General features: G+C 37.3%; 1 protein-coding gene across 1 annotated transcript; it reads left to right on the top strand.

Moving 5' to 3' along the window:
• Positions 1–293: 293 nt before the first annotated feature.
• LOC135781259 (immunoglobulin superfamily DCC subclass member 3) lies at positions 294–26842 on the top strand. Its single transcript, XM_065291632.2, has 14 exons — positions 294–2474; positions 9129–9446; positions 10559–10703; positions 10789–10919; positions 11306–11443; positions 11581–11739; positions 16068–16233; positions 17550–17800; positions 17920–18084; positions 18482–18670; positions 20381–20500; positions 22276–22402; positions 22484–22616; positions 23112–26842. Exons 1-14 carry the CDS (start codon positions 2429–2431, stop codon positions 23193–23195), a joined length of 2172 nt encoding a protein of 723 aa, XP_065147704.1. The 5' UTR covers positions 294–2428; the 3' UTR covers positions 23196–26842.

Raw genomic sequence — 26842 nt, 5'->3', positions numbered from 1 at the left:
AACACATTATTTTCCAAATACCGTACATTTTTGTAGCTCCAGATTTCACTCTCTTCTTGAAACGCACAGATTTAAAAAGCTCTGTGTACGTTGTGATTGGTCACAAACAATGCAATGCTAACAGGAGTAAACTTACAACTGTGAGTCCGAAAATCATTTAGTTTTACATAAGCTTATTTAAATCTAATAAATGGTCAGTTGATATGTCAATGAGATACAGAGGTTTTTCTTTCACTTTCCGAATGTTCAGCTTTATATAAAAAATATGGATTTGTGTTTGCACATTTTTGTAAACTGTTGAATTCCCCTCTTTAGTATCTTCATGCAATCTTTTACCAACATATCTACAAATAATTAGCAAGACTGAGTACTGTTACCCTGAACCTGGTGGCAGTTACATACCACTAAACAAGGACAGGACTTTCTTAAACGTTATGCATATTGTAAAGTACTGTTGACCAGACTCAATCACAACCAGTTTGTGACTTTGATACCTCTCACCCTATGACTCTCTCCCCAGTGCCTAATAGAGTTACCAGCATATAACAGGCATGCAGAGAGGAGTGAATGAGACACTGAGTGTTGGGGTGGATTATCCCAGTGCCCGTGTCCATGGTTAACTGGGCAGCCATAGACTTCCTAATGGGATGAGGGTAGAGCGGAACAGTAGGTGAGGCCCATCTGATTCCTCTCAGTTTCAGTTGATCTCTTCCTCCTGCCCTGAGGCTAGACAGTGTTCCCATATAAAATCCTATAATATTACAGTATAGTACAGTGCATAACAGGAACTTTTCCACAGTTTATTAAATTATATTTAAGAATGATCAAGTCACACATATATATTTTAAAAAGCTTAATTGAGCATGACCTCATTCTTTTAACCTTGTTAAGTGCTGTAAATAATTTGGGATCTTTCAAATGCACAGTGCAAATTTCCATTCTGGTAAATTAGTCCACGATTGAGTTCATACAAGAGCTGAGTGTGCTACGTAATTGAATGGACATTGTTTTCAGCGTGTGGCTGAACAGCTTTATAACAGTCTATTATGTACGATCAACCCTTGACCTGTTTGCTCTGTTTTGACACTGCCTGTTTAAATATTTCACTAACTGCACTTCCTTTCAATTAGTATAATGTGAGGGGGTCCTGGGCAGCCTTCTCACTTCATTAAGCATGCAGATCTATTCATATACTGCTTCATATGCAAATCACTGCTAATTGAATCAGTTCGCTGCATGTTTTCTTGGGTTAAGGAGTTCTTTGGATTTGACCACACAGGGTGAGAGTTATTTTTCCGAACTTCTAAACATTTTCCCAACCCAGGAAGTAAAGTAACTAAACAACAAAGATTATTTAGTAGGAAGAGCTATTTTTTTCTGTGCAATTGAAAAAAAAATGCTGGGTTATTTTCAAACAAGCGTTTGGTCGAAAGGGTAAAGAACCCAACATGTTGAGTTGTAATTTTTGTGTGTGCAAATAAACACAAATACTGGAATTTCCATGTCTATACAATCTAAAAATGTCTGGGTTGTTTTTGACCAATATGGGTAAATATTGGACAGAACACACTGCAAGGTTAAAATTGACCCAATCATGGGTTTAAACCCAGCTGCTGGGTTATTATACCCCATGATTGCATAACAACAACCTTATATTGGTCTTTTTTTAACCCAGCATGTATTCTGTCCAATATTTACCCATTATTGGTCCAAAATAACCTAGCCATTTTTGAGTTTAACAACCATATGTAGCCTATCTGTTGATCAGCAGTTCTGTTAGGTTTATGTTGTCTTTAAATAAATTAATGTTTTGCATATTAAGATACTATAACTAATTGTTTGCTATAGGGGTCACACATTGTTAAGAAGGGACAAACCCAGCTATTTGGATGATTTACCCCGAAAATGTTTATATTTGACTTAATAATGGGTTAATAACAACCCAGCATAGGTTAAATTACAACCCAACGAGTTTGATTGAGTAACACGAGTAAACGACGCTGATGTTTATGATTGAACTCTCCTGTGGTGCTCCGATAAAGTCATATTTTTTCTCAAATAAATATCAGCGCACTTCCGTTTAACTATTGGTTCATTAGAGACCCACCTGTCTTTCACTGGCGAGAGCGCGCACGCGTCGGGAGCGAGCTCTTGTGGTGTCCGCGCGTGTATGAATAATGAATGAGCTCTGCGCTGTCCGCTGGTGCTGAAGCTGAACACCGGACAGTCACATTCATTCTCACTGTGAACGTGGACGTGACCAGCAGGGTCCAGCTGGATTAAAAGCGTGGTTGTGTTAAAGATGTTATGATAAGTTTAAATTCGGGCAGGAAAATAACAAGTTATACGTTTACTTTTCCACTTTATATTCGTTTCATAGACCAAAGAAGAAGCTGTTTGTAGTTTCTGACAGGATTTACAGAAGAAAATGAAGCCGCGGATTGTACTGACCTTCCTGACGTTTATCTGTTCTGGTGAGTATAACTAAAATAATGTCTGTTTATAAACTTTAAACATAAGGTCTAAACGTCACTTTGATTTGAACCGTTTAACTTTTTTACTTACGTAAGTGATATTTTTAGAAAAGCATATCATAACAAACTTGACACGAAGTCATTATTTATCAACGATAACAATAAAGTTGTATTTGTGAACATTACATGTATTAGTTAACATGAACTAACAATGAGCAATATAGTTTTAGCATTTAAATATCTTTTTTAATGTTAATTAATGACAATACATTTGTCCATGTTTATTGTGCAGTATTAACAACTTTAGATTTTGAAAAAGTGTTCGTAAATGCTGAAGTTAACTTGAATTAAAATAAATAAATGCTATATAAATATTATTATAAATAAATAGATATAGACCTACAGAAATAAATGTCCCAGTAATGATCAAATAAATAATTATTAAAAATAATTTGGCAGTTACAGTCACATTTTAAATTGATATTCATATAATTTTTATGCAGCAAGGTTTGCTTATGCAGAAACAAAATACTGGATTTGTAAAGTGTTTATAAGAAATTTTAGCTATTTTAGCAATATCCTAATCAGTTTTTTATTATGTTTCTTGTTAATGTTTTTATTTATGTATTTATTGTTTCTTGGAGGCTGTGTTAAATTCATATTTGAACTGTATTTCTCACTGATAAAATCTTTAATTTGGACAAATTTGATATGTTTATTAGGATAAAAAACACATTAGCTTATGTGTTTGCAGTTAAGTCATTATTTTACAGAATTTGCTTATAGTTTCATTATTGTTTAACTTGGGGTGTATTGTATCATGAAAGAATAAAAAAGAAGAAAAATATAGAAACGTCAAAACACTAAAAATAACATGGTTTTCCATGCTTTTAACGCTAAAATTATCAGATCAGAACATCTTACTTCATTGATTCAAATCATAACATAAAAGCTAAACTATTGACTCATATGCTCAACATTTAAATGAACAACTCATAATGTTTTGCAGCAAAGTCATTAGACATAGACTCTTCTTAGCAATCCAAGTCTCAAAACATACACCCACATTTGTGCTGCTCCAACAAAAATATATGTCTTAAAATACGTTTGTATGCTTTAAAAATAGTTTATTTTTAAACCAGAGCTTATTGGCATGAGGTTGGATCATGTTTGTCTTTAGAATAAATCTCTAGTGGAAGAATAAATAAACAAAGTCAAAAAGTTGAACAGAAGGTGATGGTGAGTCTCTATGAGGAGGGGGGTGAAACAGATGACCTTATAGACAGAGGGACGGTGGTGACCCAGGGCGGTAGTAACCTTTGGGGTCCCCCGTCTGGACAGCGGAGCAGTCCAAAGTGGGTGGAGCAAAAAGAGCCATGGAGACAAAAGTGGCCACCCCATTTGACCTGACCCTTACACCCTCATCTCCATGACACTAGTAATGCCTTATTGGAAAGCTGGGGAATATTTAAAATCGCCTTATAGTTGTGAATGTGTGTGCGTGCGCATACCTGAATATGTTTATGTTGTGGTAATCCCTGCACAGCTGCTCACGTCCATGTCCACAAACTCCTGAGTTCTCATTCATCTTCAGCAGGCAGCTAATACTTACAAGACTTATCCACATAAGCATTATATTGGTCAGGCAAGTGCGCTGTGAAGTTGCAGTGGGTGGCCAATGTCTAAGGGTAATACAATAGGGCTCTCCCCTGCTGAAAGTTTAATTATGAAGCAAAGTCAAATCACAGCATGAATCTGTGGAGCTAATATACACAAACCGTATTTCTGTTGAGAGACCCAAAATAAATGGAAAAAGAGTCAGACTAAATGGTTTCCAGCAGAAAATATTTGTGTATCAAGTCCATTATTTTAGTTGTGACTGGCGACATTTTTGTAATGCAACCTTGTTGTAATGGAGGTCAGATATAGTGTAATTCGTTTAGAGACCATAATACAATTAATGCAATGACACGATTTGAAGTTCAGCTGTCGGTTCTAGAAAAGTCAACAAAATTTATCAAGCTAAAAGAACCCAACATCACTTGTAGCATTACAAACATACTGTGACAGCAGGATATGTTAACCCTTGGGTTCTTCCATTAATGAGATTGCCTTAATGGAAACCCTGTTCCCCTTCTGGTTCTTATCCCAATAATTAAAGACCTGAGGCCATGGTGATGGGCTCTGTTCCCCCCTCCAATTGGAGCATATTACTTATTGATTTTACCTAAAGGTTTCATGTTTGGCAAAGGCCTTTTCAGGAGAGGTTTTTGACCCACAGAAACGATCTCATCACAGTCTAAAAATTGCTGGGTTGTTTTTAACCCATGCTAGGTAAATATTGGACACTGCTGGATTGTTTTAACCCAGCTGCTAGGTTATAATAACCCAAGGTTTGGTATCAACAACCCAGCATTAAGTAATTTTTAACTCAGGGTTGTGTTCTGTCCAATATTTATCCAATATTTAAATTGGTGAATTCAAACTGTCTCTTGGGGTTAATGAGGAGGGTGGTCCGAAATAGCAGGGGATTGTTTCCTCTTTTGATTGGAAGTGTAATTGTGTTTGCATGACTTTGAACTTGGCATATGCCACCTAATGACAATTAGTGTTTAAACAAAAGACAACTTCCACCTCAATGACCGGCACAATGGAGTATTTGTGCAGGGTGCTTTTGGTGGGGAGAGTTTAACTCTCATTATGGAGTCAAAAGAAGCCCACCCAGCGCAGTCCGAGCCCCCCCTTTCTTTACCATTCCTCCCCCAAGTTTGCATTCAGCTATTGTTTACGTTAGATCTCCTGCTGCCTCTATGGACATAATGGACGAGAAAGGCGAGAGGAATTTGTGAATGTTTATATGCATTTACGACTTCTTTCAAACACATTTTCAAAATGGCAGTCTAGTTTGCATAATACTAACATTGTCTGTGCTAGGCCTATATAGAAATTATAATAAGCATAGACGATCTTATAGATCTTATTGTAAAGCCCCAGTGAGTTTTTCTTACTAAAGACATCAGTCTGTCATACATAGTCACTGTTAAATACATAAAAGTTTCAATACAGAGCACTTCAGTTTGCATGAAATATGCATTTCTATACTTTATTGGTAGTAATATGAGACCCTGTCTGTGAAATCCAGGCTAAAGTCTCAATCAATTTATGAGTTTAGGATCATTAAAGTTTGATTTCAGTTGATTTCAATATTTGTCATGAACTTACTCAGTCAATATGAAAGGTATCAAAGTTATATTTTCACAGAATGTTCTTCATATTATGTAGGATGAAACAAATCACTAAAAATGACTTTAGCTGCAGGAAGGGTCATATGTTAAAGCATTAATTTTGCAATATTGCATTATAGATATTGCGTATGTTCCTTATCAGTTTGGTTATGTTTTAGTGAAGGTGCAGATGCTGCCGTCATGTCTTTGAGAACATTTGCAGTGCTCAGGTTACTTTATAATTACATTAGTAAGTTCTGAGTAGCCTAATACTGATGAACAGTTCCTAATGTTTGTTCGCTACATTGACCCCTCAGCATCTCTGAGGTTGAAAAATGAGGACATTTAGTCTGGCTGTCCACAATAGTTTGTGAAGTTCAGGTCCAATGCCTGGGCTGGGGACAATGGACAGAATTGGGGGCTGGGACTGGACGCTGGCTGTCCATCTTAAGCTCCGCCTTGTTCATCCACCCTTCACCAACTCTCTCATGACCCTTTAGGGACTGAGGTCACACCCCAAAGGGTGGGGGTCTCATGCTCCTCAGAACATCCTCAACAATCCCCCCAAAACCTCATTTATATCCAGCTCTCATCTGAATTAGCTGAATTATCCTCAGACTTGAGCTCTCAATCACACCTCTGCTTGGGTCTCAGAATGGGTTATTTGCATACTAAGAGCAACTTTTGATAACATTTTGAAAACATTTTTCCCAACTACAGAGGCCTTATAATTAACAAATCTTATGCACAATAGCTACAAGAAACAATGAAGGAGATCTAAGAATTATTGGAACATAAGCGAACTAATATAGTAATACTCTTCAAACCTCTAGAAAACGTCTGAGTTTGTGTATTAAATTGAGATGCAAAAGCCGCTAAACACCAAAAATGAGATTTTAATGATATTAATGAATGCTCTAGGCACATATTATACATTCATCAAATACTTTTGCTTCAAATCTGCTTAATCCCAGCCTCAAGCCATTCAGTAATTCCGGTGTTTTGGCAGAATCCATTAAGAGGCTGATAAAAAATTTAAATTTACAAGAAATCATGTCAGATGCACTTAGAGGGTTTTGCATTTAAACCCTAAAACTAATTTTTTCTTATCTTTTTAGTACTGTTTTTCAGTTGTACCCATTTCTTTTTTGCCTACGTCTGTGTGTCACATATACACCCAGTATCTCAGCATGCGTGACATAACCCCCCTCCCCTCGGGACCTTTGAATTTCATTAACACATTGGATGAAATACGTCAGGGATGAGTCAGATCCTCGTAAAAACTAAAAAAGGAAGAGCTTCTTTCCATTCACATCTGCTTAGTGTGTGACATGAAAGCAAAAACAGAATCTCAGATATCCCCTTCAGTGTTAATGTGGTGAATTTATCTTTCTATAGATCTGTGTGCTTCTGGTATTCATTTTGTGTCTAACTCTGTAAGGCCTATAGGTATTAGTCCTGTAATATGATAGGGCTTATCTGCTCATGCTGTCATGAGTAAAGTTTGCTGTATAGCTGTTTTATAAAGTATGCCCTTTAAATTGGCAGCCAACCTTATTATAGTGAAGGATCACTCCCATTAACATAACACAACATCTGCTTGTAGCTCCACAGGGCCTATAGGAAACTGGGTGTTTAAAATAATAGGCTGTTGGATGTAGAAAGACAAATTTTTTGACTAATGCACTAGTAGTCATAAGACAGGAAAATAACAAATGAGGCAGGTAGCAGCAGAAGACCACACTGGTCAGAAACAAATATGTTAGCAAGCAAAATAAAAGAAATGCACATGGGGGGTAGGTTATATCTACCTAACAGATGCTGTAGGTACTTCACATCTCATCTAGTGCAAGTTCAAGAGCAGACTTGTGTTGTTTAGCACAACAGCTGCCAAAGACACCGGCCATCTCCAAAGGTCACTTTAAGGGTGGCTGGAGGTCTGGGGTTCTCCATATGAAAAGAAGGGGAGATGTGCGCAGTGGCCATGTAGTAAGAGTTGACAATGAGGAAAGACTGGGGCAAATAAGTGGCATGGGAAAGTCACCCTGGAATCAGAGTGAAAGGAAAATGTGACCGGCCGGGGGTTCAGAGCGGTGGGGGTTTGAATAAGTGGGGGGCAGATGGTCCAGACTGAGAGGGGTGCAGAAGGTTCCTAGTGGTTGCCGGGGGTTTGTTTTTTGGAGAGGAGTTGGTTGGAAAATGGTGTCGTCACAGAGCTATTGTCATCGAGGTGGGTTTACTCAAAAGGGGTTTCTCTAACTTGACCCCATAACTCACCCTAGTTCTCCAGCTCTGCTACTCTGGCTTTGTCACAGACCATTACGGTTCACTGGTTGCATTGCGTTTGCCTCCATTGTGATAGGCAGGTTTGCTTTGGTGATATTGAGTTAATAGGCAGATATGCTTAGATGATAAAGCACACAATAACATCACTCCAGAAAAGAACACAAATGCAGTTTTTCATTTGTGTATGTGTGTGTGGGGGGGTGGCATTGAAAGTTTGCCTTTTAGCTCTTTTTTTGAGGTGTCTCTTTCATTGCAATTTTTATTGTTTGAATTGAAAAAAAAAAACGTGATGTTGAACAAGGAGAACATCAGACTTTAAAGTTTCATATGTACAAAATACAAAATAGCTGAGAACATCTAACCATGCTGACTTTAATGTCAACAATTTAAATTACATTCTGTGAAAATATAACCTTGAAGTCTTTAATATTAACTGCATAAGGACAGGTCAAAGATTGAAAAGATTGAAATCAATAACTAACATCCAACTATCTATCTTATCTATGAAATGATTTTATCTGAATTCTGTAGTGTAAACTATATATATATATATATATATATATATATATATATATATATATATATATATATATATATATATATATATATATATATATATATATATATATATATATATATATATATATATATATATATATATATATATATATATATATATATAGTAAAGGATACATATCTTGAAAATCTGAAATTTTCCATGTTTAAGCGCTATTGAGTCCCCAGTGCTTGTATTAACCTAAATAATGTGAAAAAGATCAACCCAGTAACTTAGTTAAGTATGCGAAAAAATATGTAATTGAAATTTGGCTCCCCTTGTGATGTCATTAGGGGATAATACCCCCCATCTGCACTATCCAACCACAGCACTGTCATTTAGCACAGAGGTCAACTCATTTACATTTTAAAGGACACACCCAAAACGGCACATTTTTGCTCACACCTACAAAGGGGCAATTTTAACATGTTACAATGAATTATCTAGTGTTTTGAGCTTAAACTTTACATATATACTCTGGGGACACCAAAGATTTATTTGACATCTTAAAAAATTATTGTGAATTTAAATACATCTTTACTGTTCTGTCTGCTGATCTGTTCTGATCTCACCTTCATCTTTTTTTAGTCTTAGGGATGTGTAATGGTTCTGAGCTGGCTTTCATTACGGAACCCAGCGATGTGATCGCGGTACGGGACAGACCTCTTATGCTGGACTGCAGTGTGGAAGGAGAGAGTCCCATCACAATCACGTGGCATAGGAACGGAGCGCCACTGCGTACGGAGTTGGGCAGTCGGGCAAAGGTCCTCTCCAACGGCACGCTCCTGATCCGCAGTTTTCAGAAGAGGCGAGATGGAGACGCTACAGATGCTGGAGAATATTACTGCGCTGCGCAGAATCACTATGGCATGCTGGTCAGCCGCAAGGCCCGAGTGCAGCTTGCATGTGAGTGACAGAAGAGTAGATGTGTGAAAAACATATATGAACATACACTGATTACCACACCTGCTCTATTCATGGTTGTTCATTTTATTTTGTATTTATTCTAATGTTACCACATAATGTCCATATATACATACAGGTAAAATCATCCCACATCATGAAATATATAACATTGGTATCTTTAATATTGACTGAGTAAGAAAAAAATGAAATTAATGATTAAAAATCCAAGTTATTAGATTATGAGACTTTCGCCAAGTAAGTACAAGTGGAGCAACCCAGGATTTTGTGTTAAAACAACCCAGCATAGTTAAATTTAAGCCAAACGGTTGGGTTTGTCTATATTTTACCCAACCATGGGTTAAAACAATAATTTTTTTAAAAAATGTACTTGCTTTCAATCTATCCAAACCCACCTTTCACTTGCTCTCCCTTTAGACCTATAAAAGCAGTAGGTTGGGTGATAATCCTGTAGAATTATGGTTGTCGCTACACATGCTTTCCCAGAGGTTACCATGGCAATGAACTTGCATTTAAAACCCCCTATCTCCAACACACCCCCTTATTGATTAGATGAATAAATAGATAATTGAAACCACAGCATTCTGAGCACTATAGAAATCAACATTTTGGTTGCCAACTTTTCAAAAGTTTGGAATGAAAGTTGTGTTTAGTAAGCGTTTTATAAATGTGACCCTGTCTGTGAAATCCTGGCTAAAGTATTATAATCTTATTATCACATTTGGAGCATAAAAGTTGGATTTCATCATTGATTTAAATCTTTGACATGACGAAACTCAGTCAGTATTAAAGATAACAGGGTATATTTTCACAGAATGTTCCCTACAGTATGTAGAAAACTTAAAATCACAAAATGACTTTTGCTGGGATTTTACCGTCAGGAATACAAATACATTTAAGCCAATCTTATACTAACATAGTAATTTTCCATATCTGAATGTATTGGTTAGTGTTATGCAACAGGAAATTAAACTACATAGAATGAAGCAGAAAAAAAATGAACATGACTGGCAACCTGTTTTTAATGTCCCCAGCAAGATCCAGATATTTATGATGTTTCCACAATGCCTTACTTTCTGTCCGTTTTCCCACAGCTCTTCCAAAATTCCACACTCATCCAGAGTCCATGTCAGTAGATGAGAGAGGGGTCGCGCGTTTCCAGTGCCAGGTCAGCGGGATACCTGAAGCCAACATCACTTGGGAAAAAGATCGTGCTGCACTTGGAACATCTGATGAAAGGTACCACAGACCTTTCTGACTGTTTGTGTTGATAATCCTTTTCACTTCTACACAATCATTCATTCACTTCGATATTTCATTTCAGGTACACGCTTCTCCCGATGGGAATTCTGCAGATTACAGGAGTGAAGAAAGCAGACGTTGGCTTTTATCGCTGCGTAGCCACCAATATAGCCAACACACGCTATAGCCACGAAGCGTACCTCAACGTAACCGGTCAGTATTGTCCCCAACAAGCTTTTACATTTAGACACTTTTATTCAAACCCTCTTACCACTTTGAAGAACACAATAGAGCAGTTTATCTAAGTGGTGCAAATGCAAGACTAAAATGCATGCTTGAGCTGCCATGCATTGAAATATTTAATTGTTTTGTCTCAAGATGCACACCTGTAAGATTTATCTGTAAAAACTGTCCTAATATAACTACGGCCTAGTCCTAAAGCATGCTAAATTCTGTTTGCATTGATAGCATAATTCGAGAGACCACACCAGCAACATTGATCATTGTGAAATGTCATGCTGTCAAATGTCAATCTAATATTTGTGAGCTGTAATTTAGTTCCAGGTTTATCATCTGTATATTTGTCCTTTTACTCTCAGGAGAGGGATCTCGCATCTACAAGGAACCGGTTATTCTGTCCGGCCCTCAGAACCTCACCATCACCGTCCATCAGACGGCCATCCTGGAATGTATTGCCACCGGAAACCCTCGACCCATCGTGTCTTGGAGTCGACTTGGTAAGAAACCATAAACTGCCTGAAGACGATCATTTTAGGCATATTTTCTTCTGTAAATGTAAGATGTTGAAACTGTTGTGGAAATCTGTGGTGCTACATAAATAACATTGAATGCATGTCCTGTGCATTTGTATCAGATGGCAGATCGATCGGAGTGGAGGGCATACAGGTGCTTGGCACAGGTAACCTGATGATCTCAGATGTCTCCCTTCAACATTCCGGAGTCTATGTGTGTGCTGCCAACCGGCCTGGTACCAGGATGAGGCGTACTGCATTGGGCAGGCTTGTAGTGCAAGGTAAGGATTTTTGCTTGTATGATATTTCTCAAAACTAGAAAACCCTAAAATCCTACAATTAGATATAAGGTTTTCTGTGTTGAAAAAAGACATGCAAGTGCCACACTCCTTAATTCTGCATTGTTCTGACAGAAATTCTCACTATTCAATTCATTTTTTTATAGTATTGATCTTTGTTTATTGCTGTGTTTGATATGGTGTGTTTATTGGTCTTTGTTGGGTGCTTTAATGACTACACATCAACCCGAATTGGATTCAGGGAACATGACTCCCGAAATCTGACTGGTCGGTCCAGAAACAGAAGTCAATATTCAGGCCCTCCCTTATCTCACCTTTGGCCCTTCCTGCATAGCGGCTGGGTTTTCCTTTCGCCCTGTACCGGGTCTGTTGGTGTGAGACCCTGACTCTCATTATGGTAATGTGGCCCTGCTGGTGCTGTCCAGCTGGGTCTGATGGTGAGAGGAAAAGCATTGGTAATGGAGTCAGCTGTTAGGAGATATCCCCCCATCAACACCCCAATGACACAGCTCATCCATCACACTGCTACTGTCCTTATATTCAACCTTATCATATATCCCAGAGGTATATATATGATCCTTTTATTGGCCATCATCAAAGTAGGTACACACTGCGGGATTTGGGAAGGAATTACGTGAGCGCAAATGGGTAAATTGTCCATGAAAACAGCCATATGATAGAGTAATATTTAATTTTACACAGTGAGTAAATATGTATTCAACTGAATATTTGCATATTCTGATGACATCATCACTTAGTAAAGCATGCCCATTAAAAGTGAGAAAAAATACCTAAGGGAAATGCAGATTATCGTAATGTCCTTAAGCTTTTTGCATCTGTTCATTTGTTAAATAGTTTTTTGGTTCTGTGTCCCAAATGTCCAGCTTTAGCTTGATCAATCAATATTTACCCCTATCAGTCTTTTACAATAGAATTGGCAGCGAAGCCATTGGGGGAGGTAATCTTGAATGTAATGATTCATTTATTGATCCACTGTTTTGTGTTAGATTGCAACAAAGAGATTAGGTTAGGTTGTTTACCCAAAATAGAATCCTTTTTCGGAAAAGGTCTGCAGGATTTCCAATATAAAATAAACCAGATCACTTTTATAGAAAAATATGAAACAAATCACTCTATAATGAATTGTGCAAATAGTTAAGATTTTTATAAATGGTATAATTGACAGAAATATGTGATGTCCTGTACTAAATCATTTTTCTGGAGTGGTCAGTCAATAAAATAAAAAAGGAAAATCATAGTCAAGTTCAAAGCTGAGCTGAGAGTTCAGGTTACCGTCTGCTCTTTTGTAGATCTGCACTTTCACACAGGGTTGAAGGCCATGGGTTTGGTTGGAGCAGATGCTGAGTAAGGATGTGGAACAATGGACATCAAAAGCAAGACGGACAGGCAAAGAGCAGCAGTGTTTTTCTAGCATGTGTGTATGTTTTTGGGAGGGGTGAGGTATCTACACCTCTGACCTCTTCTCTTTCACCTTTGACATTGGCCTTGGAAGCTTAGGGATGTGTAATGGTTCTGAGCTGGCTTTCAAGGAGAATGGTCACAGGGAGGGGGTGGAGTCTCTATCGACAGACGAGTGATGAAGAACCAAGGGAGGGGCTTAAATGAGGAAGGGTGCTGGTTCGTAACCCCTCCCCCATGGTTTCCATAGCGTTTCGAAGGCAGTTGTTCTCGTCACAGCTGGCGGTCAGGCCGCGGATGACGAAGTTCATGGGGGGAAACGACGGCTTTGTGTCGAGGGAACCCCTCTTTTTATTCTTTCCCTTTAGTTTCGTATGAAAAATGATTGTGAAGTCACTCGAGAAGGCTTTATGATGCAGCTGCTTTAGATGAAGGGTTTGCCTGATGTTAATGTAGAAAAGTATCTTTCACCTGTATTAAAATGTATTCCACACACAGCAGGTGCAGAAATAGCAATTCATATTGATCATGGAGGCCAGTGTGATTGATTGAAATTATTATTTATGGCTTGAAAAGACATTCAGTGACTGTTTTGAATAATCTCAAAACAACTAAACCTTACTTTGTTATGCATATTTATGATACAAGTATTATTATTTATTTGTATGAATGATGCAAGTACACATCAGGTGTCAGCTGTGTTTTTTAAATAATACTCATTGATTACATAAGTCAATTAATACAAAATTCAATGAATGAGAAAAAGGCACCTGATCAAAATTCAAGGTTGGATCTATGACCTTAACTAAAAGAATAACTGATCAATACATGAGATGGATTGAATGATGAAACTGTCAGTTGAATCCTAGTTGTAAAGACTCGGCTGGTTAGTTATGCAGCGTAGACAGCAGTTGCCTAATGATCTGATGCTGTGATGTTTACTACCACGAATTCAGTCTGAAATAGTCTTAATGCAGGCAGAGAACCAAACTTGTAGTGAAATCTTAAATCTAAATTTGTCACACTGGTATCGACGCTGTATCTGAGCATAACACTTAAAGGGACACTCCACTTTTTTTTGAAAATATGCTCATTTTCCAGCTCCCCTAGAGTTAAACATTTGATTTTTACCGTTTTGGAATCCATTCAGCTGATCTCCGGGTCTGGCGCTACCACTTTTAGCATAGCTTAGCATAATCCATTGAATCTGATTAGACCATTAGCATCGTACTAAAAAAAAACAAGAGTTTCAAAATGTTTCCTATTTAAAACTTGACTCTTCTGTAGTTTTAAATAGGAAAAAATATGGAAACTCTTTGGTCATTTTTGAGAGCAATGCTAATGGTCTAATCAGATTCAATGGATTATGCTAAGCTATGCTAAAAGTGGTAGCGCTAGACCTGGAGATCAGCTGAATGGATTTTAAAATGGTCAAATGAAATGTTTAACTCTAGGGGAGCTGGAAAATGAGCCTCTTTTAAAAAAAGTGGAGTGTCCCTTTAAAGTTAAACATTTGTGACACAAGCAGCACATATGATAATTCATTTCACACATGCAGCACATAATTATAATTCATTTAGTATAAGATTTAGCACTACATATTTTTACATTTATACCATGGTTTTCTATGCATACATGCAGTGTTACATAATGGTACATAACAGTTTTATTCAAGTTCAAGTGTTAAGTGCACACGCACCATCACACACACGGTGTGACTGCCATTTTCAGGTTGCATCTGGAGGTCTGAAATTACCTCTGTCCTATTGTGTTTTGCTATAGTTTTAATAGACACACTGCCTTTAAGCTCCTCCCACTTTCAGTTTGACCCTAAGATGCAGACATCCAAATAATATATTTATAAAAACTGCATGTTTCAGACCTGTGAGCACCAGTATGATACATTTTAGCTTGATGCATGATATTCAGATTTCACATAATGATGTAACTTAAAATTAATTTGAGGAAGTTATGACTTATCAACCTAATTCCTCAATGCATTCAACTGATCAGATAACTCTCTTTCGTAATCCCATTGATAGGCCACATTATTGAATAGCACAACAGTCAGCTGTGAAACACAATTAAATAGCCTCTCCAAGACTTATATTGATCTGGCGAATCTATATTTTTGTCCACCAGTTTAAAAAATTTAAGGGGGAAGCAGCGCTGTTTTAAAGATCCATGCCTGCATTGATTAATAGCCCTCTATTAAAACTGGGCTCCCTTTGACCCATGACCTTCCACACCCCAGCAGACCATTTCGAACCCTCTTCCCAGGGAGAAGGGGCTTATTTGGGGATGTCTGGTTGTGGGGGGTGTCAATAGATCAATGAGATGCATAGTCTCGGGGTCTGGAGAGCTCTACATATATGCATGGCCATTGTGTGGACACTGAAGGGGTGTTAAGCGGAACAGTGAACCTGCATCTGTGTGCTGAGACAGGGGACGAGACACTTTTAAAAAGCAGAAATTACGTTCAAGGTCTAACGTGTGAATTTAGTGTGTAAAGTCCTAATTTAACACATATGACATGATATAACCAAAGTATATATTTTTTCTATATAGGCATTCTGATAATTTCAGCGTTGTTTAAGTTTTCCAAATTCTTTTTTTTGCAAACTACCACACACCGTCCTATTGGATTCAAGAGCTGAGTTTTGTAGCTTTAGTGGTAACTCAACATGGTGTCTATTATCATAATATCATGATACTCCGATTGGTTGTACATATAATAATATTAACATTTCCCTCAGAGTGCTGTACAGATAAATCTAGCTCTACTACCTCAGTTATTTAATACAGCAGTTATATTGAATATTTTATTATAATACATGAATATACTTGATGATGATCATCTCTGCTTCATCCTTTTGTTTGTCTTTCATTAGCCCCTCCAGAGTTCATCCAGTGGCCGCAGTCTGTGTCTAAGCCAGCAGGGGGCAGTGCTGTATTCACTTGTGTTGCTCAGGGAGTCCCTGAACCTCACATTATTTGGCTTAAGAATGGAAAGATACTCACACCTGGAGATAATGTCAAACTCACTAACAATAACAGGTACACACCTATTCATATCAGGCTCCTATGAGGAACATGCAAACTTATAATTGCAATGCACAAAGACTTAACAATCAAACCTACTGTGATACATTTATTGATTTAATGAGAAAAAATATGCATTTTAATGTTTTGACCTACTTACATAAAATATAGTTGTGATGTGCTGTATGAAACCATTATGCTTATCTGAATTTTTAGCTGTCTTAAAAGGAAAACTATGGAAGCCCGTTTCCGCCATGTTGTAAAAAAATTAAATAAAATTCTGACTTTACATCTCAGAATTCTGACAGAATTATGTCTTTGTATCTCAGAATTCTGACTTACATCTCAGAATTCTGACTTTATTTCTCAGAATTCTGAGATATAAAGTCAGAATTTTATTTAATTTTTTACAACATGGCGGAAATGGGCTTCCATAGAAACGGGCTTCCATAGAAAACACCACCGTTTTTCAATATTTTACTATGTAACTTCTTAGACAAATGAATACATATTTTTTTTTATGTGTGCACTTAATCTTTGTACAGGGTGTTGTGAATGTATTAGCATTTAGCCTATAGCCCCATTCATTCCTTATGATCCAAACAGGGATGAATTTAGAAGCCACCAAACACTTCCATGTTTTTTCCTATTTAAAGACTGCTACATGAGTAGTTACATGAGTAACAAAATACAACTTTTGTTTGGAGCCATAGGAATAAATGCGGCTAAGCTAAATGCTAACACATTCAAGAAGCACTGTACAAGGATTAAAAGTGCACGCATGTATTAATTCATCTAAGTTGAGGTAAAACATAAAATATTGAAAAACAGTTTTTTTCCTTTAATCTTTTCAGCTATTTGAATGGATGCTATTCCAACTACTTACACAAGATGTCACTGTTCACTTTCGGTCTGGCATCTTTTATTGTGTGTTTTTATAACACTTTTAAATAATCTTAATATATACACAGACACATTCAATTTAGGTTAGCACATCTTAACCTAAATTCTTAATTTTTTTAATTTATTTTTAATTTCACCCTTTAAGATCAAACAGTGGCAGACCACTGTATAACGTCTGTTGAAGACTTGCTCTTTATATAATCTAATGTTATGTTAAATTTTTTATTCATAGGGTTATGTATTCATTTCATGTATTATCTATATTTTAAGTTTAAGTTTTTCATATGTCTGTACTCATAAGGATTCACAGTACAGCTTCTTTTTAATAATGCAAATAGTGAAAAGAGCTATAGAAATAAATTTAAAATTGAATTAAGATTATTTTACCATTTTTATTATGTCTTATTTCCCATATTTGATTTTTTTAGCACCCTAGCAGTGACTCGCATCACGTCCGAAGATGAGGCGATATATCAGTGCATCGCTGAAAACACGGCCGGCACTAACCAGGCCAGCGCTCGCCTAGCTGTCTCCCCTGCCAAAGATCTGCCAGATCCCCCTCAGGGTCTAAAAGCTACAGCTCTGTCTAAAACAACCCTACAGCTCTCCTGGACTCAACCGCCCGCTGAAGTCACCGACTCCATCATTGGATACGTGCTGCACATCCGCAAATATGGTGGTAAGTGTCTTCCACTGGAAATCTAGTGTTTTTCTGCTACAACACTACTGTGTGTGGTTAAAGCTTGTGTTTCTCTTTTAAAATTAACAGTAATACAACATATTGGCTTTTCTTTCCAGAGCCTGATAGTAAAGAGTTACAGGAAGCGGTGATTAAAACTACATTTCAGCATGACCTCACAAATCTTGAACCTGCCACCACTTACTCCATCTACCTGAAGGCTTATTCTCCTCTGGGAGCCAGTGAACAGTCCAGCATTGTTGTGGCCACAACACTAGGGGGCGGTATGTAGTCATAGAACCTGGGATTTGCTTTACTCTTTAAGACAATTCCTAACACTATCAACACACCCCATAAACATATATCTCTCGCCCCATCTGTTTCTTTGAGTTATGTCAGCATTTTGTAGCTCTGTCTGTCTGTTCTGATGTCCTTTAGTGTGTCCACATCTCTTTGTGAATGGACCTGCTTACTCCCAGACATCTGCTTAATGTATCATGTGGCTTGTCTTGTGCTTTGCTTGAACAATTAATTATCTCTCTCTCTCTCTCTCTCTCTCTCTCTCTCTCTCTCTCTCTCTCTCTCTCTCTCTCTCTCTCTCTCTCTCTCTCTCTCTCTCTCTCTCTCTCTCTCTCTCTCTCTCTCTCTCTCTCTCTCTCATCTTTTATCTACCTTATCCAGTTCCCAGTCCACCTACATTCTTCACCAAAGCAATAAATACCACGGCAGTCCAGGTCTTGTGGGAGCTGCCAAATAAGCCTGGCAAAACCGAGGGTTTCCGACTGACCTACCGCAGGGTCCCCAACGGAGTGATGCAGGGGCCAGTTCAGTTGCCCTGCCATGTCAACGCACACACCATTTCTCATCTTGGTGAGGGTCATCCAATGTTTTTCTGTGTTTGTGCTTTATAGTTTCATACAATATACCAAAAATTAAGTCGACTTCAGAAAGAAGTTTGCAGATTGTATGTGGTGCTGATGTCTCGTTTCAAGTGCTTGTTTATCTACGCAAGCTGTTACACCGTCACCGAAGTGTTTGTAAAAAAAAGTAAAAATATTCCCTGTCCCAGCCCAAGCAGAAGAGCGGTGTCGTTCGTACACAACAACATTCATCATAAGCAACAGAGCGAATGGAAAAGGCTCCTAGAGGAACATTTCCAAGTACTATTACGTGACATGTGTCATAACTTTTCAGAGAAATGATAACGTAAAACAAGAAATGGGAACTCGCACAGAAATGAGAAAATCCACATATTGATGAAAACTTGCTAGTTAGTAGGGACTTCCACTGTCAGAAAAAATGGCCAAAAGTGGTCCCTAGCTTTCACTGGGGTGGTACCCTTAAATAAAGAAACACTTTTTGGTTTTGGCTCGATCATTCAAAAAAGATTTGAGTTTGATTAATTATATTTTTACACAAGCAACACACACATCTCTGCTACAAATGAACATTTGAAGTTTATTTCTAGTACTTACCATTTTTTGACAAATACACCAAACGTTGCAACGTTACAGTGCAAACATTACAACTTACCCCATAGGTGGGGTTCATTGTAACAGGCAGGGGGTTAGTTGTAACACTTGCTAAAAATTAAGTTTGCAGGCAAATATTTCAATACTATTTTGTCTATATACTTGAAGTGGATATTGTTTATATATCTGTCTATAATCAACAGGTATCTACACTGTATTCATTCATCCCAGCCCTTTTCTAACAATCGTTCAAATGTCTAAATATTTGAGAAAAAGCAGCACAATAATGACAAAACATTGTTTATATGTGACCCAGTCTGTAATAATCATACAGTTTTGAAATCAAATTTTGAGATAATAAACAAAAATAAATTTGACACATGATTTTTTTATAAGACAGGCACATTTATTTTGTTGGCAGCCAGCAATCATTTGTGTGTAGCCTATTTAAAACAACGGCAGGAATTATGCTAACGTTAGCAGTTTTCATATCGTAAGTGCTGAGGGGTTAGTTGTAACATAGCGTTACAATTAACCCCGCTGGGTCAAAATATTTTCAAGCCCACCAACAATGTTGCTAAGAGCTGCAGACATATTTTAAAACGATGCTATGTTTTAGTCAACAAGACACTGATTAATATGACATAGCATTGGATTTGGTATCTTACACACCCAACTTAGAAACCGAAAAAACATATGATGAAAAAAATTACTTACATGCCACCAAAACACTCGTTCATCAATAACTCTCTTGAAAAACATTATACATTTCCAATAATTTGCGGGAGATCATCTTTTGGCACCGTGAAAAAAATACCAGAAAAACAAAACACTCAGCTTTGTGCAACAATGTAAACGGGTTATAACTAACACTTTTGTACTTCAAAGGTACATATTAATACCAAATGTATATACATATATGGATAATGGCACGTATTAGGAGCTTTTTTAAAGGGTACAGCCCCATCTTTGGACCATTTTGTGACCATTTTTCTGAGTGTACATGATTCCTCAGAAAAAACAAAACCAGTTCAGTATATGTGTTGAATGCAGAATTAACTGTGATTGATGTGCATTGTTTGTAATGCTGTGTGCATTTCTTTCTCAGACAACGGAGCTGTGTATGAAGTCAAACTAGTGGCTTACAATGGCAATGGAGAGAGCGACTGTTCGAAGAAACTGGTTTCACTGGCTGAAGATGGAGCTACTAGTTCCAAAACCAGTGCAGGTATATAAGAAAAATTGTTTACTTGAATGTGTTTGGTGGCAATATTTCACCAAGTATGATGGGCTATCGCTACATGTATATGAATTACATGATATGCTGACTCATTAATTGTTTACAGTTCACTACATAATAAATCAAAAGTAGATAAATATGTTAGTTGCGATTGCTGTGGTAAACAAACAAATAGTTAAAGGGATGGTTCACCCCAAAATGAAAATAATGTAATTAATGACTCACCCTCATGTTGTTTCAACTCGTAAGACCTCCATTCATGTTCGGAACACAGTTTAAGATGTTTTAGATTTAGTCCGAGAGTTTGTTGACCCTTCCTTGAAAATCTACATACGGTATACAGTCCATGTCCAAAAAGGTAATAAAAACATCATCAAAGTAGTCCATGTGACATCAGTTGGTTGAAAGTTATACAGGAGGTTGTATATGATGAACAAGCAGTTACTCTTCAGGTGCTTTGAGGCTAGCAAGTGCAAAGGTAGAAACTAGATCACTACTCACTAAATAAGGAGTGAATCAAAACATTCATTTGGAATTTGCAAGTTTACCTAGCATGATGGCTAATTAGCGATTAGCAAGCTAATAATATAATACACATTCATTCATGAATAAGAGTACCATTTCATTTTTTAATGTTTAATCTTCAGTGCTGTGAACTTGCTCAGCCAGCTATCCATCGAGTTGTGTGTCATCATCTTACTCAAACATTAGAGTGTCCGTGCTCAACTAAAAGCAGAGACGGCATCTTTCTAGGTGAACCGAACAACGATGTAATGATTCAGTTTGATTCCTAAGACAAGACGATGCTTACCCGACTGGCCAATAGGAACGTGGCCCCGCCCATGACACAATTTTTACAGAGAAAGCAAAATCCTGACACGAGAGCAAGAAATTGCATCGAGAGCAAAGAAAAGCGTTTTGATAGAAACACTTTTTTTTTTTTAGAGAAAATGTTTTCACACTAATAGCAAAAAACATATACTTGAGAGATTTTTTTTCTCAGAAATAATTTTAAAAATTTCAAATTGATATTTTTTATGTTCTATCATGAGAAAATACTTTCTCTCAAAACTTTATTTTTGTCTCAAATATTATTATTTTTTGCTATTGGTATGAAAACTTTTTCTCTCAAATATTCTTTTTTTTTCTCATGAAATGCTTCTTTGCTATCAGTGTGATAACTTTTTCTTTCAAATAGTTTTATTTCTCTCAGATCATTTAATTTATCGCATGTAATAAAGACGCATATCTCGCTCCATACAGATGACATATGACGCGGCTGACTTGTTATCTGGTCCGCCCCAGCTGTTTTTTGGGGGTTATTTTGTGCGCCCGGGCTTCGTTTACAGTCTGAGGGAGACGCACACTGTAAGTTTGAAAAAAAAACTTTGCAAACATGTCTGAGGATAACTGTCATCCGCGTCACTGCAGTCACGTGACTTTAGTCTTGCGCATGTGCTTCACAACAGGACCAGAAGAGAAGACAATGCTGAATAAAGTCGTAATGTTAGACCAAATATATTTTCGATGCTTCAACACATTCTAACTGACCCACTGATGTCACATGGACTACTTTGATGATGTTTTTATGACCGGTGATTCAATAATGACATTATTTTTATTTTTGGGTGAACTAACCCTTTAAATAGACGTTATTATGCAATATTCATACGGGTTGGGAGTCATGATTAAATGTGTTATTTCGTATTTTACCATAGTTTTGAAATGTTTATCAAGTGTATCCATCATGTTCATTTGTTCAGGGGAGGAGTCCCAATGTGACTGCAGGGGCGTGGAGAGTTCCCTGAGCAGCATTGTTATAGGCATTCACATTGGCTTGGCTTGCATCATTTTCTGTGTCCTTTTCCTCATGTTTGGATATCGCCGCAGGTAACTTATTGAACTATACTAAAAATACGCACCTTATTCACTTAAAATATACTTAGATGATTCTTTTTTTTTTTTTTTTAGTTTTCTTTGCAGTAAGGGGACACAGGACAGCTGGTCTGTCCCACAGGGTGGAGACGGACACCACACTCAAAGCAATAACATCCCTAAAGAGGCAGTAACACGGCCTGCTCAAGGGATTGAATTAGTGCCACAGGTAAACATCATCAGTTTGCATCATCTCTGCATTATGATTGAGAATAAACAGCATATGTTTCCACCTATCACATATGGTGTTTTTTATTGCTTCTTGGATCTATTTTTAAACCCATTTCTGATATGCTGTGATATTTTTTTAAGGAATGTACAAGATCTTTAGCTCTAGTATGACTGTGGGAAAACATTTTTGCCTTTAACTATTAGATTTAATCTCACCATCATCACGTCATATGCACTGCATCATAGAAATGATCCTCTTTAGTGGCCCACCACTTTCCTCCTCGTGGATCCTCTTTCAATTTGTTGCCAAATATAGCACATTTATTTTTCCTCTAAGCCTTTTTCTTTTTGGCTAACACCATTTATCAACAGTAGCAAGGTTTATTATTAATATCTAAGTGAAAATCTATCCGCCTTCCCCACTGAAACTCCCCTGATGGTTTGTGAATGAGTAACATGTCACACTGACTCTCGTTTTTTGTTTTTTTTTCAGGGTCAAAATGCAGATCGCCAGGCCCAATGCCAGGTTCTTATAGAGCAGCACTCATCCAATCTGCCAGGCACAGGCACTGGCTAACACTTTACCCTTCATCCTAGAGATCAAAATCCCTGTGGTTCCTCTGCCTGGCCTGCCCACCAAAGTCCCCTTTAATCCCATTCATATCTGCCCTTTTAACAAATCTGCTGCTAGTGTTTAGGGTGTTATTGATCCTGTCTCATCTACTTTAGAAAGCCGGAGTCCCTTAATATTTGTACGCCAAATGATAGCCTTAGGAGGGACTGTAGACCATTTTAGTTGATTTAACTATAAGACCTTTATGTTTTATTACCAAAGGACTTTCTGCTAAAACCAAAACTTTCCCTTTGCATCGTGTCCTCTGGTAATGAAATGTAGCCATACTAATAATCCAACCATTTTAATAATCCATCTACAGTTCTATAAAAAACTCCAAAGCAAGATTTAGTGAACTACATGAACAATGCTGACCCAAAACATCTTTTCAGTTGAAATGACTGAAGGGAACAGAGGTCTGTTCCCTTTATTAGCCTTAGCTCGGAAATGCCAAGATAAATGACGTGGCCTTGCTTGTGCGTTTCGCGTTTGGTTGCGCGATTCCAAATAAATAGATTGTTATATGTTTCACCGTGCATGCCTAGAGGCAGGACAGCCCAGGGGAACCATAAAGGTGACTGATTCTTTCCACCTTCCTGTTTCCTATCCCTTAATACTCACCAAAAGCTGTGTACGTCCAAAGATAGCTACCTCAGAATGTTATGCCGTGGCCAACATATCAGCTTTCTGCTGATAAAGCACGCCTACCTCAGCCAAAAAGATTTACAGATACCTTCTGCTCGTCCCAGTGCCTGTGCCAGCTGCCTCCAGAACCTCCATTCGGGTACCCGTCTGGTCGACTGCCATGGAGAGTGTGACCAAGGCTTGGATAATTGCTGCCCATCCTCTGGCCAAAAAATATTGCCTTAGCAGACAAAAGCTGCCGGGGAAACTCCTCCTCGGTTTTTCGAACTCCTTAAAAATGTGTTAATGCTGAGATATATACTTTAAAAACACCTTCGATGGGATAGTAGCTTGGATTCATGATGACTTGGCCAACTTCAAACCACTGATGTTGCTAAACTCCAAAGAATAAGATGAAAAGCAGGATTTCGTTCAAAGATTGTGATATGGAAAGTATGGACCTTCAAGAATTTGTCTGTTACCATGACATATATGGCTAATGAGATGAGTTCAGGCCTTTCCATGGAGATACCACAAAAAACCAAAAGGATACTCTTAGGATACTCGTAATTTGCTTTCACCAAGGAATTCTTGATGGCATCAAGAGGATGTTTATCCAAAGTCAAACAAGTGCTTCTTTTCCAGCCAAACCAACTGGTCTTTTCTCCAGATGCCAAATCGGTTGCCATGGGAACTTGAAGGAGCTGTGAGGTGATGGTTGATTTGAGAAGCCTCTGTGTTTCTCCTCGCCAAACAAATGGGCATGGCAGCAGATTATCCAAAAATGCTTTAGATATGAAAACCAAGCTTTATGATATCCAAAGATGTAAAGATGTTTAAGGTTTTCACTTCTTTAGATAAACCTAAGCCGTTGTGTTGATGTTTTGCAGTTCGTGTTTAAAGGGAAGTCGCAATAGAATCTATTTTATTCATGGGATCCAAAATAATGAGTTTTAAATGTATAAGCCGGTCAATTGCCAAACTTTACCCATCTTCCCTTTTTTGACATCGAACTGACATATTTTTGTTGGCTTTTAACGTTTAAATGATAACCAAAATGAAAATGGGATATATTTTCAAGGAGATTTTATATGTTGATACAAGAGAAGGAACATTTTTGTCCTCTTTATGATAATAGAGTTGAATTTGCCAAATAGTAGAATAATAATAATAATAATACCAAATACCTCTTTCGTATTTAATATTCATTGTCTTTATATTTTGTAACACACTTCATTACCAAAGCACAGAAACATACATGTGTACATATGGATGATTTCATTTACAGTATGTGTCAATACATAAATGTGTGTGTGTGTTTCCCAGACAGCAAATGACTCTGGGCCGGATCCGCACTGGAGCTGCTGACTTCCATGCGGATCTGGCCCGGAATCGTCTGCTGTTTGGGTGGTGATTGGACAACAGTAAGTCAAACCTGGGGTCATTTGAGGTCAAAGATATCATGTCAAAAAGAGTCAAGGGAACTAAGTCGATACAGTAAAATTTGAACAGAACCAAAGAACTTGACTTTTTACTGATATGTATCAAGAAACATGTAAACATGCTTTGTTTTATTGTATAGAGCTGGAATCTGCTTTCCTAAAGATGCCTATACTTTACTTCAGGTTGATCTTTTAACACAATGAGTGTTAAATGTTTACCCACAATCACTGCTGTCATGTTGAATTTCAAAGAACTGAAATAGATTTTAGATTTTTAGCTGGATGGCGTGATATGTGTATTGTGGTAAACCTTAGATTGCTCGTATTTTAAACACAATGTTTGGTTCTTTTTGTAGGACTTTTCTTATACTCTGTTTCACAATGTTGTCATGGTACCTACCTTGGTTTGGAAAGATGGCAAATATTATTGTTCCTTTTTTTGTAATATTATTAATAATATTTTAATTATTGTGTTTTTATTTTTCCATTTTGATAAACAATTTATTTTTATTTCTCTTTAGCAGACGAACGAGAATATGAAAGTAATTGTTAGGAACGTTAAAAAAAACTGTGGGCCAAATGCAGCGGGTAATATTTGAGATTTACAATGTTTTTATAGCTGAATTTCTGTAAATCATCCATCTGAGTTCCATCATACGATACATCTGTTTGCATTGTGACCCACTGATTAGAAAAAAACATAGTTGAGACTTAGAGTTTAAGGGCTAGAACCAATGAAGATAAACAATGCTTTAACATGTACTTGTCATTTTTACCTGAGAAAAGCTTTAAACACTTTGAGACTGTGATGTCTTCAACCAAAAAGACAGAGAAAGAGACTGTTTTCCAGAAATTGGAAAATTACAGAGCTGCCATAAATGAGGAATACAGTAGATTAAGTACTGTCTCTATAAAACAAATGTTGATTCAACTTAAAAAAGTAAGTTATGGTTGCCTTCAAATGTTTTGTTAATTCAACTTAATTTTAAATTAGATTAAAATTTTAAGGCAACAAGGTTACTTACTTTTCTAAATCGAACAGTTTAGCAACACAACATATTTTTCAATACAGTTTTCAGGTTTCCACATTATAAAATATCTGTGTCTGTGAAACTTGATTTTCTGTGTAAGGCTAAATGTACAGAATTGATCTTTCTGCACAATAAGATGCGTAGGCGAAGTTTGTATGGGATCAAACTGCTATTCAAAGCACATTTACTGCAGTCTAATTGGCATTCTGGAATATAGATTATGTCATCAAAAATGTCAAGAGATCAGACCCATGAGTGTTTGCATTGCATCCTTTATTGTTTTACTAACTTGTACACCAGCTGAATTCACAAGTACCTACTTGAGGCTTCTTGATGAATTCCTTGTTTAGGGTGAGATCATGTCTGTCATCACGTCGCAACCAATGGGGCTGTCTTTAACAAGATTTTCTTGCTTACATCTCTCTTGATTAAGGTGACTTTTGTAATAGCACAGTCTCTGATCTCTGGTTCTCCTCATTTGTTCAAATTCCAGGACGCCTGAAACCAAATAAAA

The sequence above is a fragment of the Paramisgurnus dabryanus genome, chromosome 19 (assembly GCF_030506205.2).
Source record: "Paramisgurnus dabryanus chromosome 19, PD_genome_1.1, whole genome shotgun sequence".
In the NCBI taxonomy this organism is placed as follows: Eukaryota; Metazoa; Chordata; class Actinopteri; order Cypriniformes; family Cobitidae; genus Paramisgurnus; species Paramisgurnus dabryanus.
This window is presented reverse-complemented; position numbering and strand designations above follow the sequence as displayed.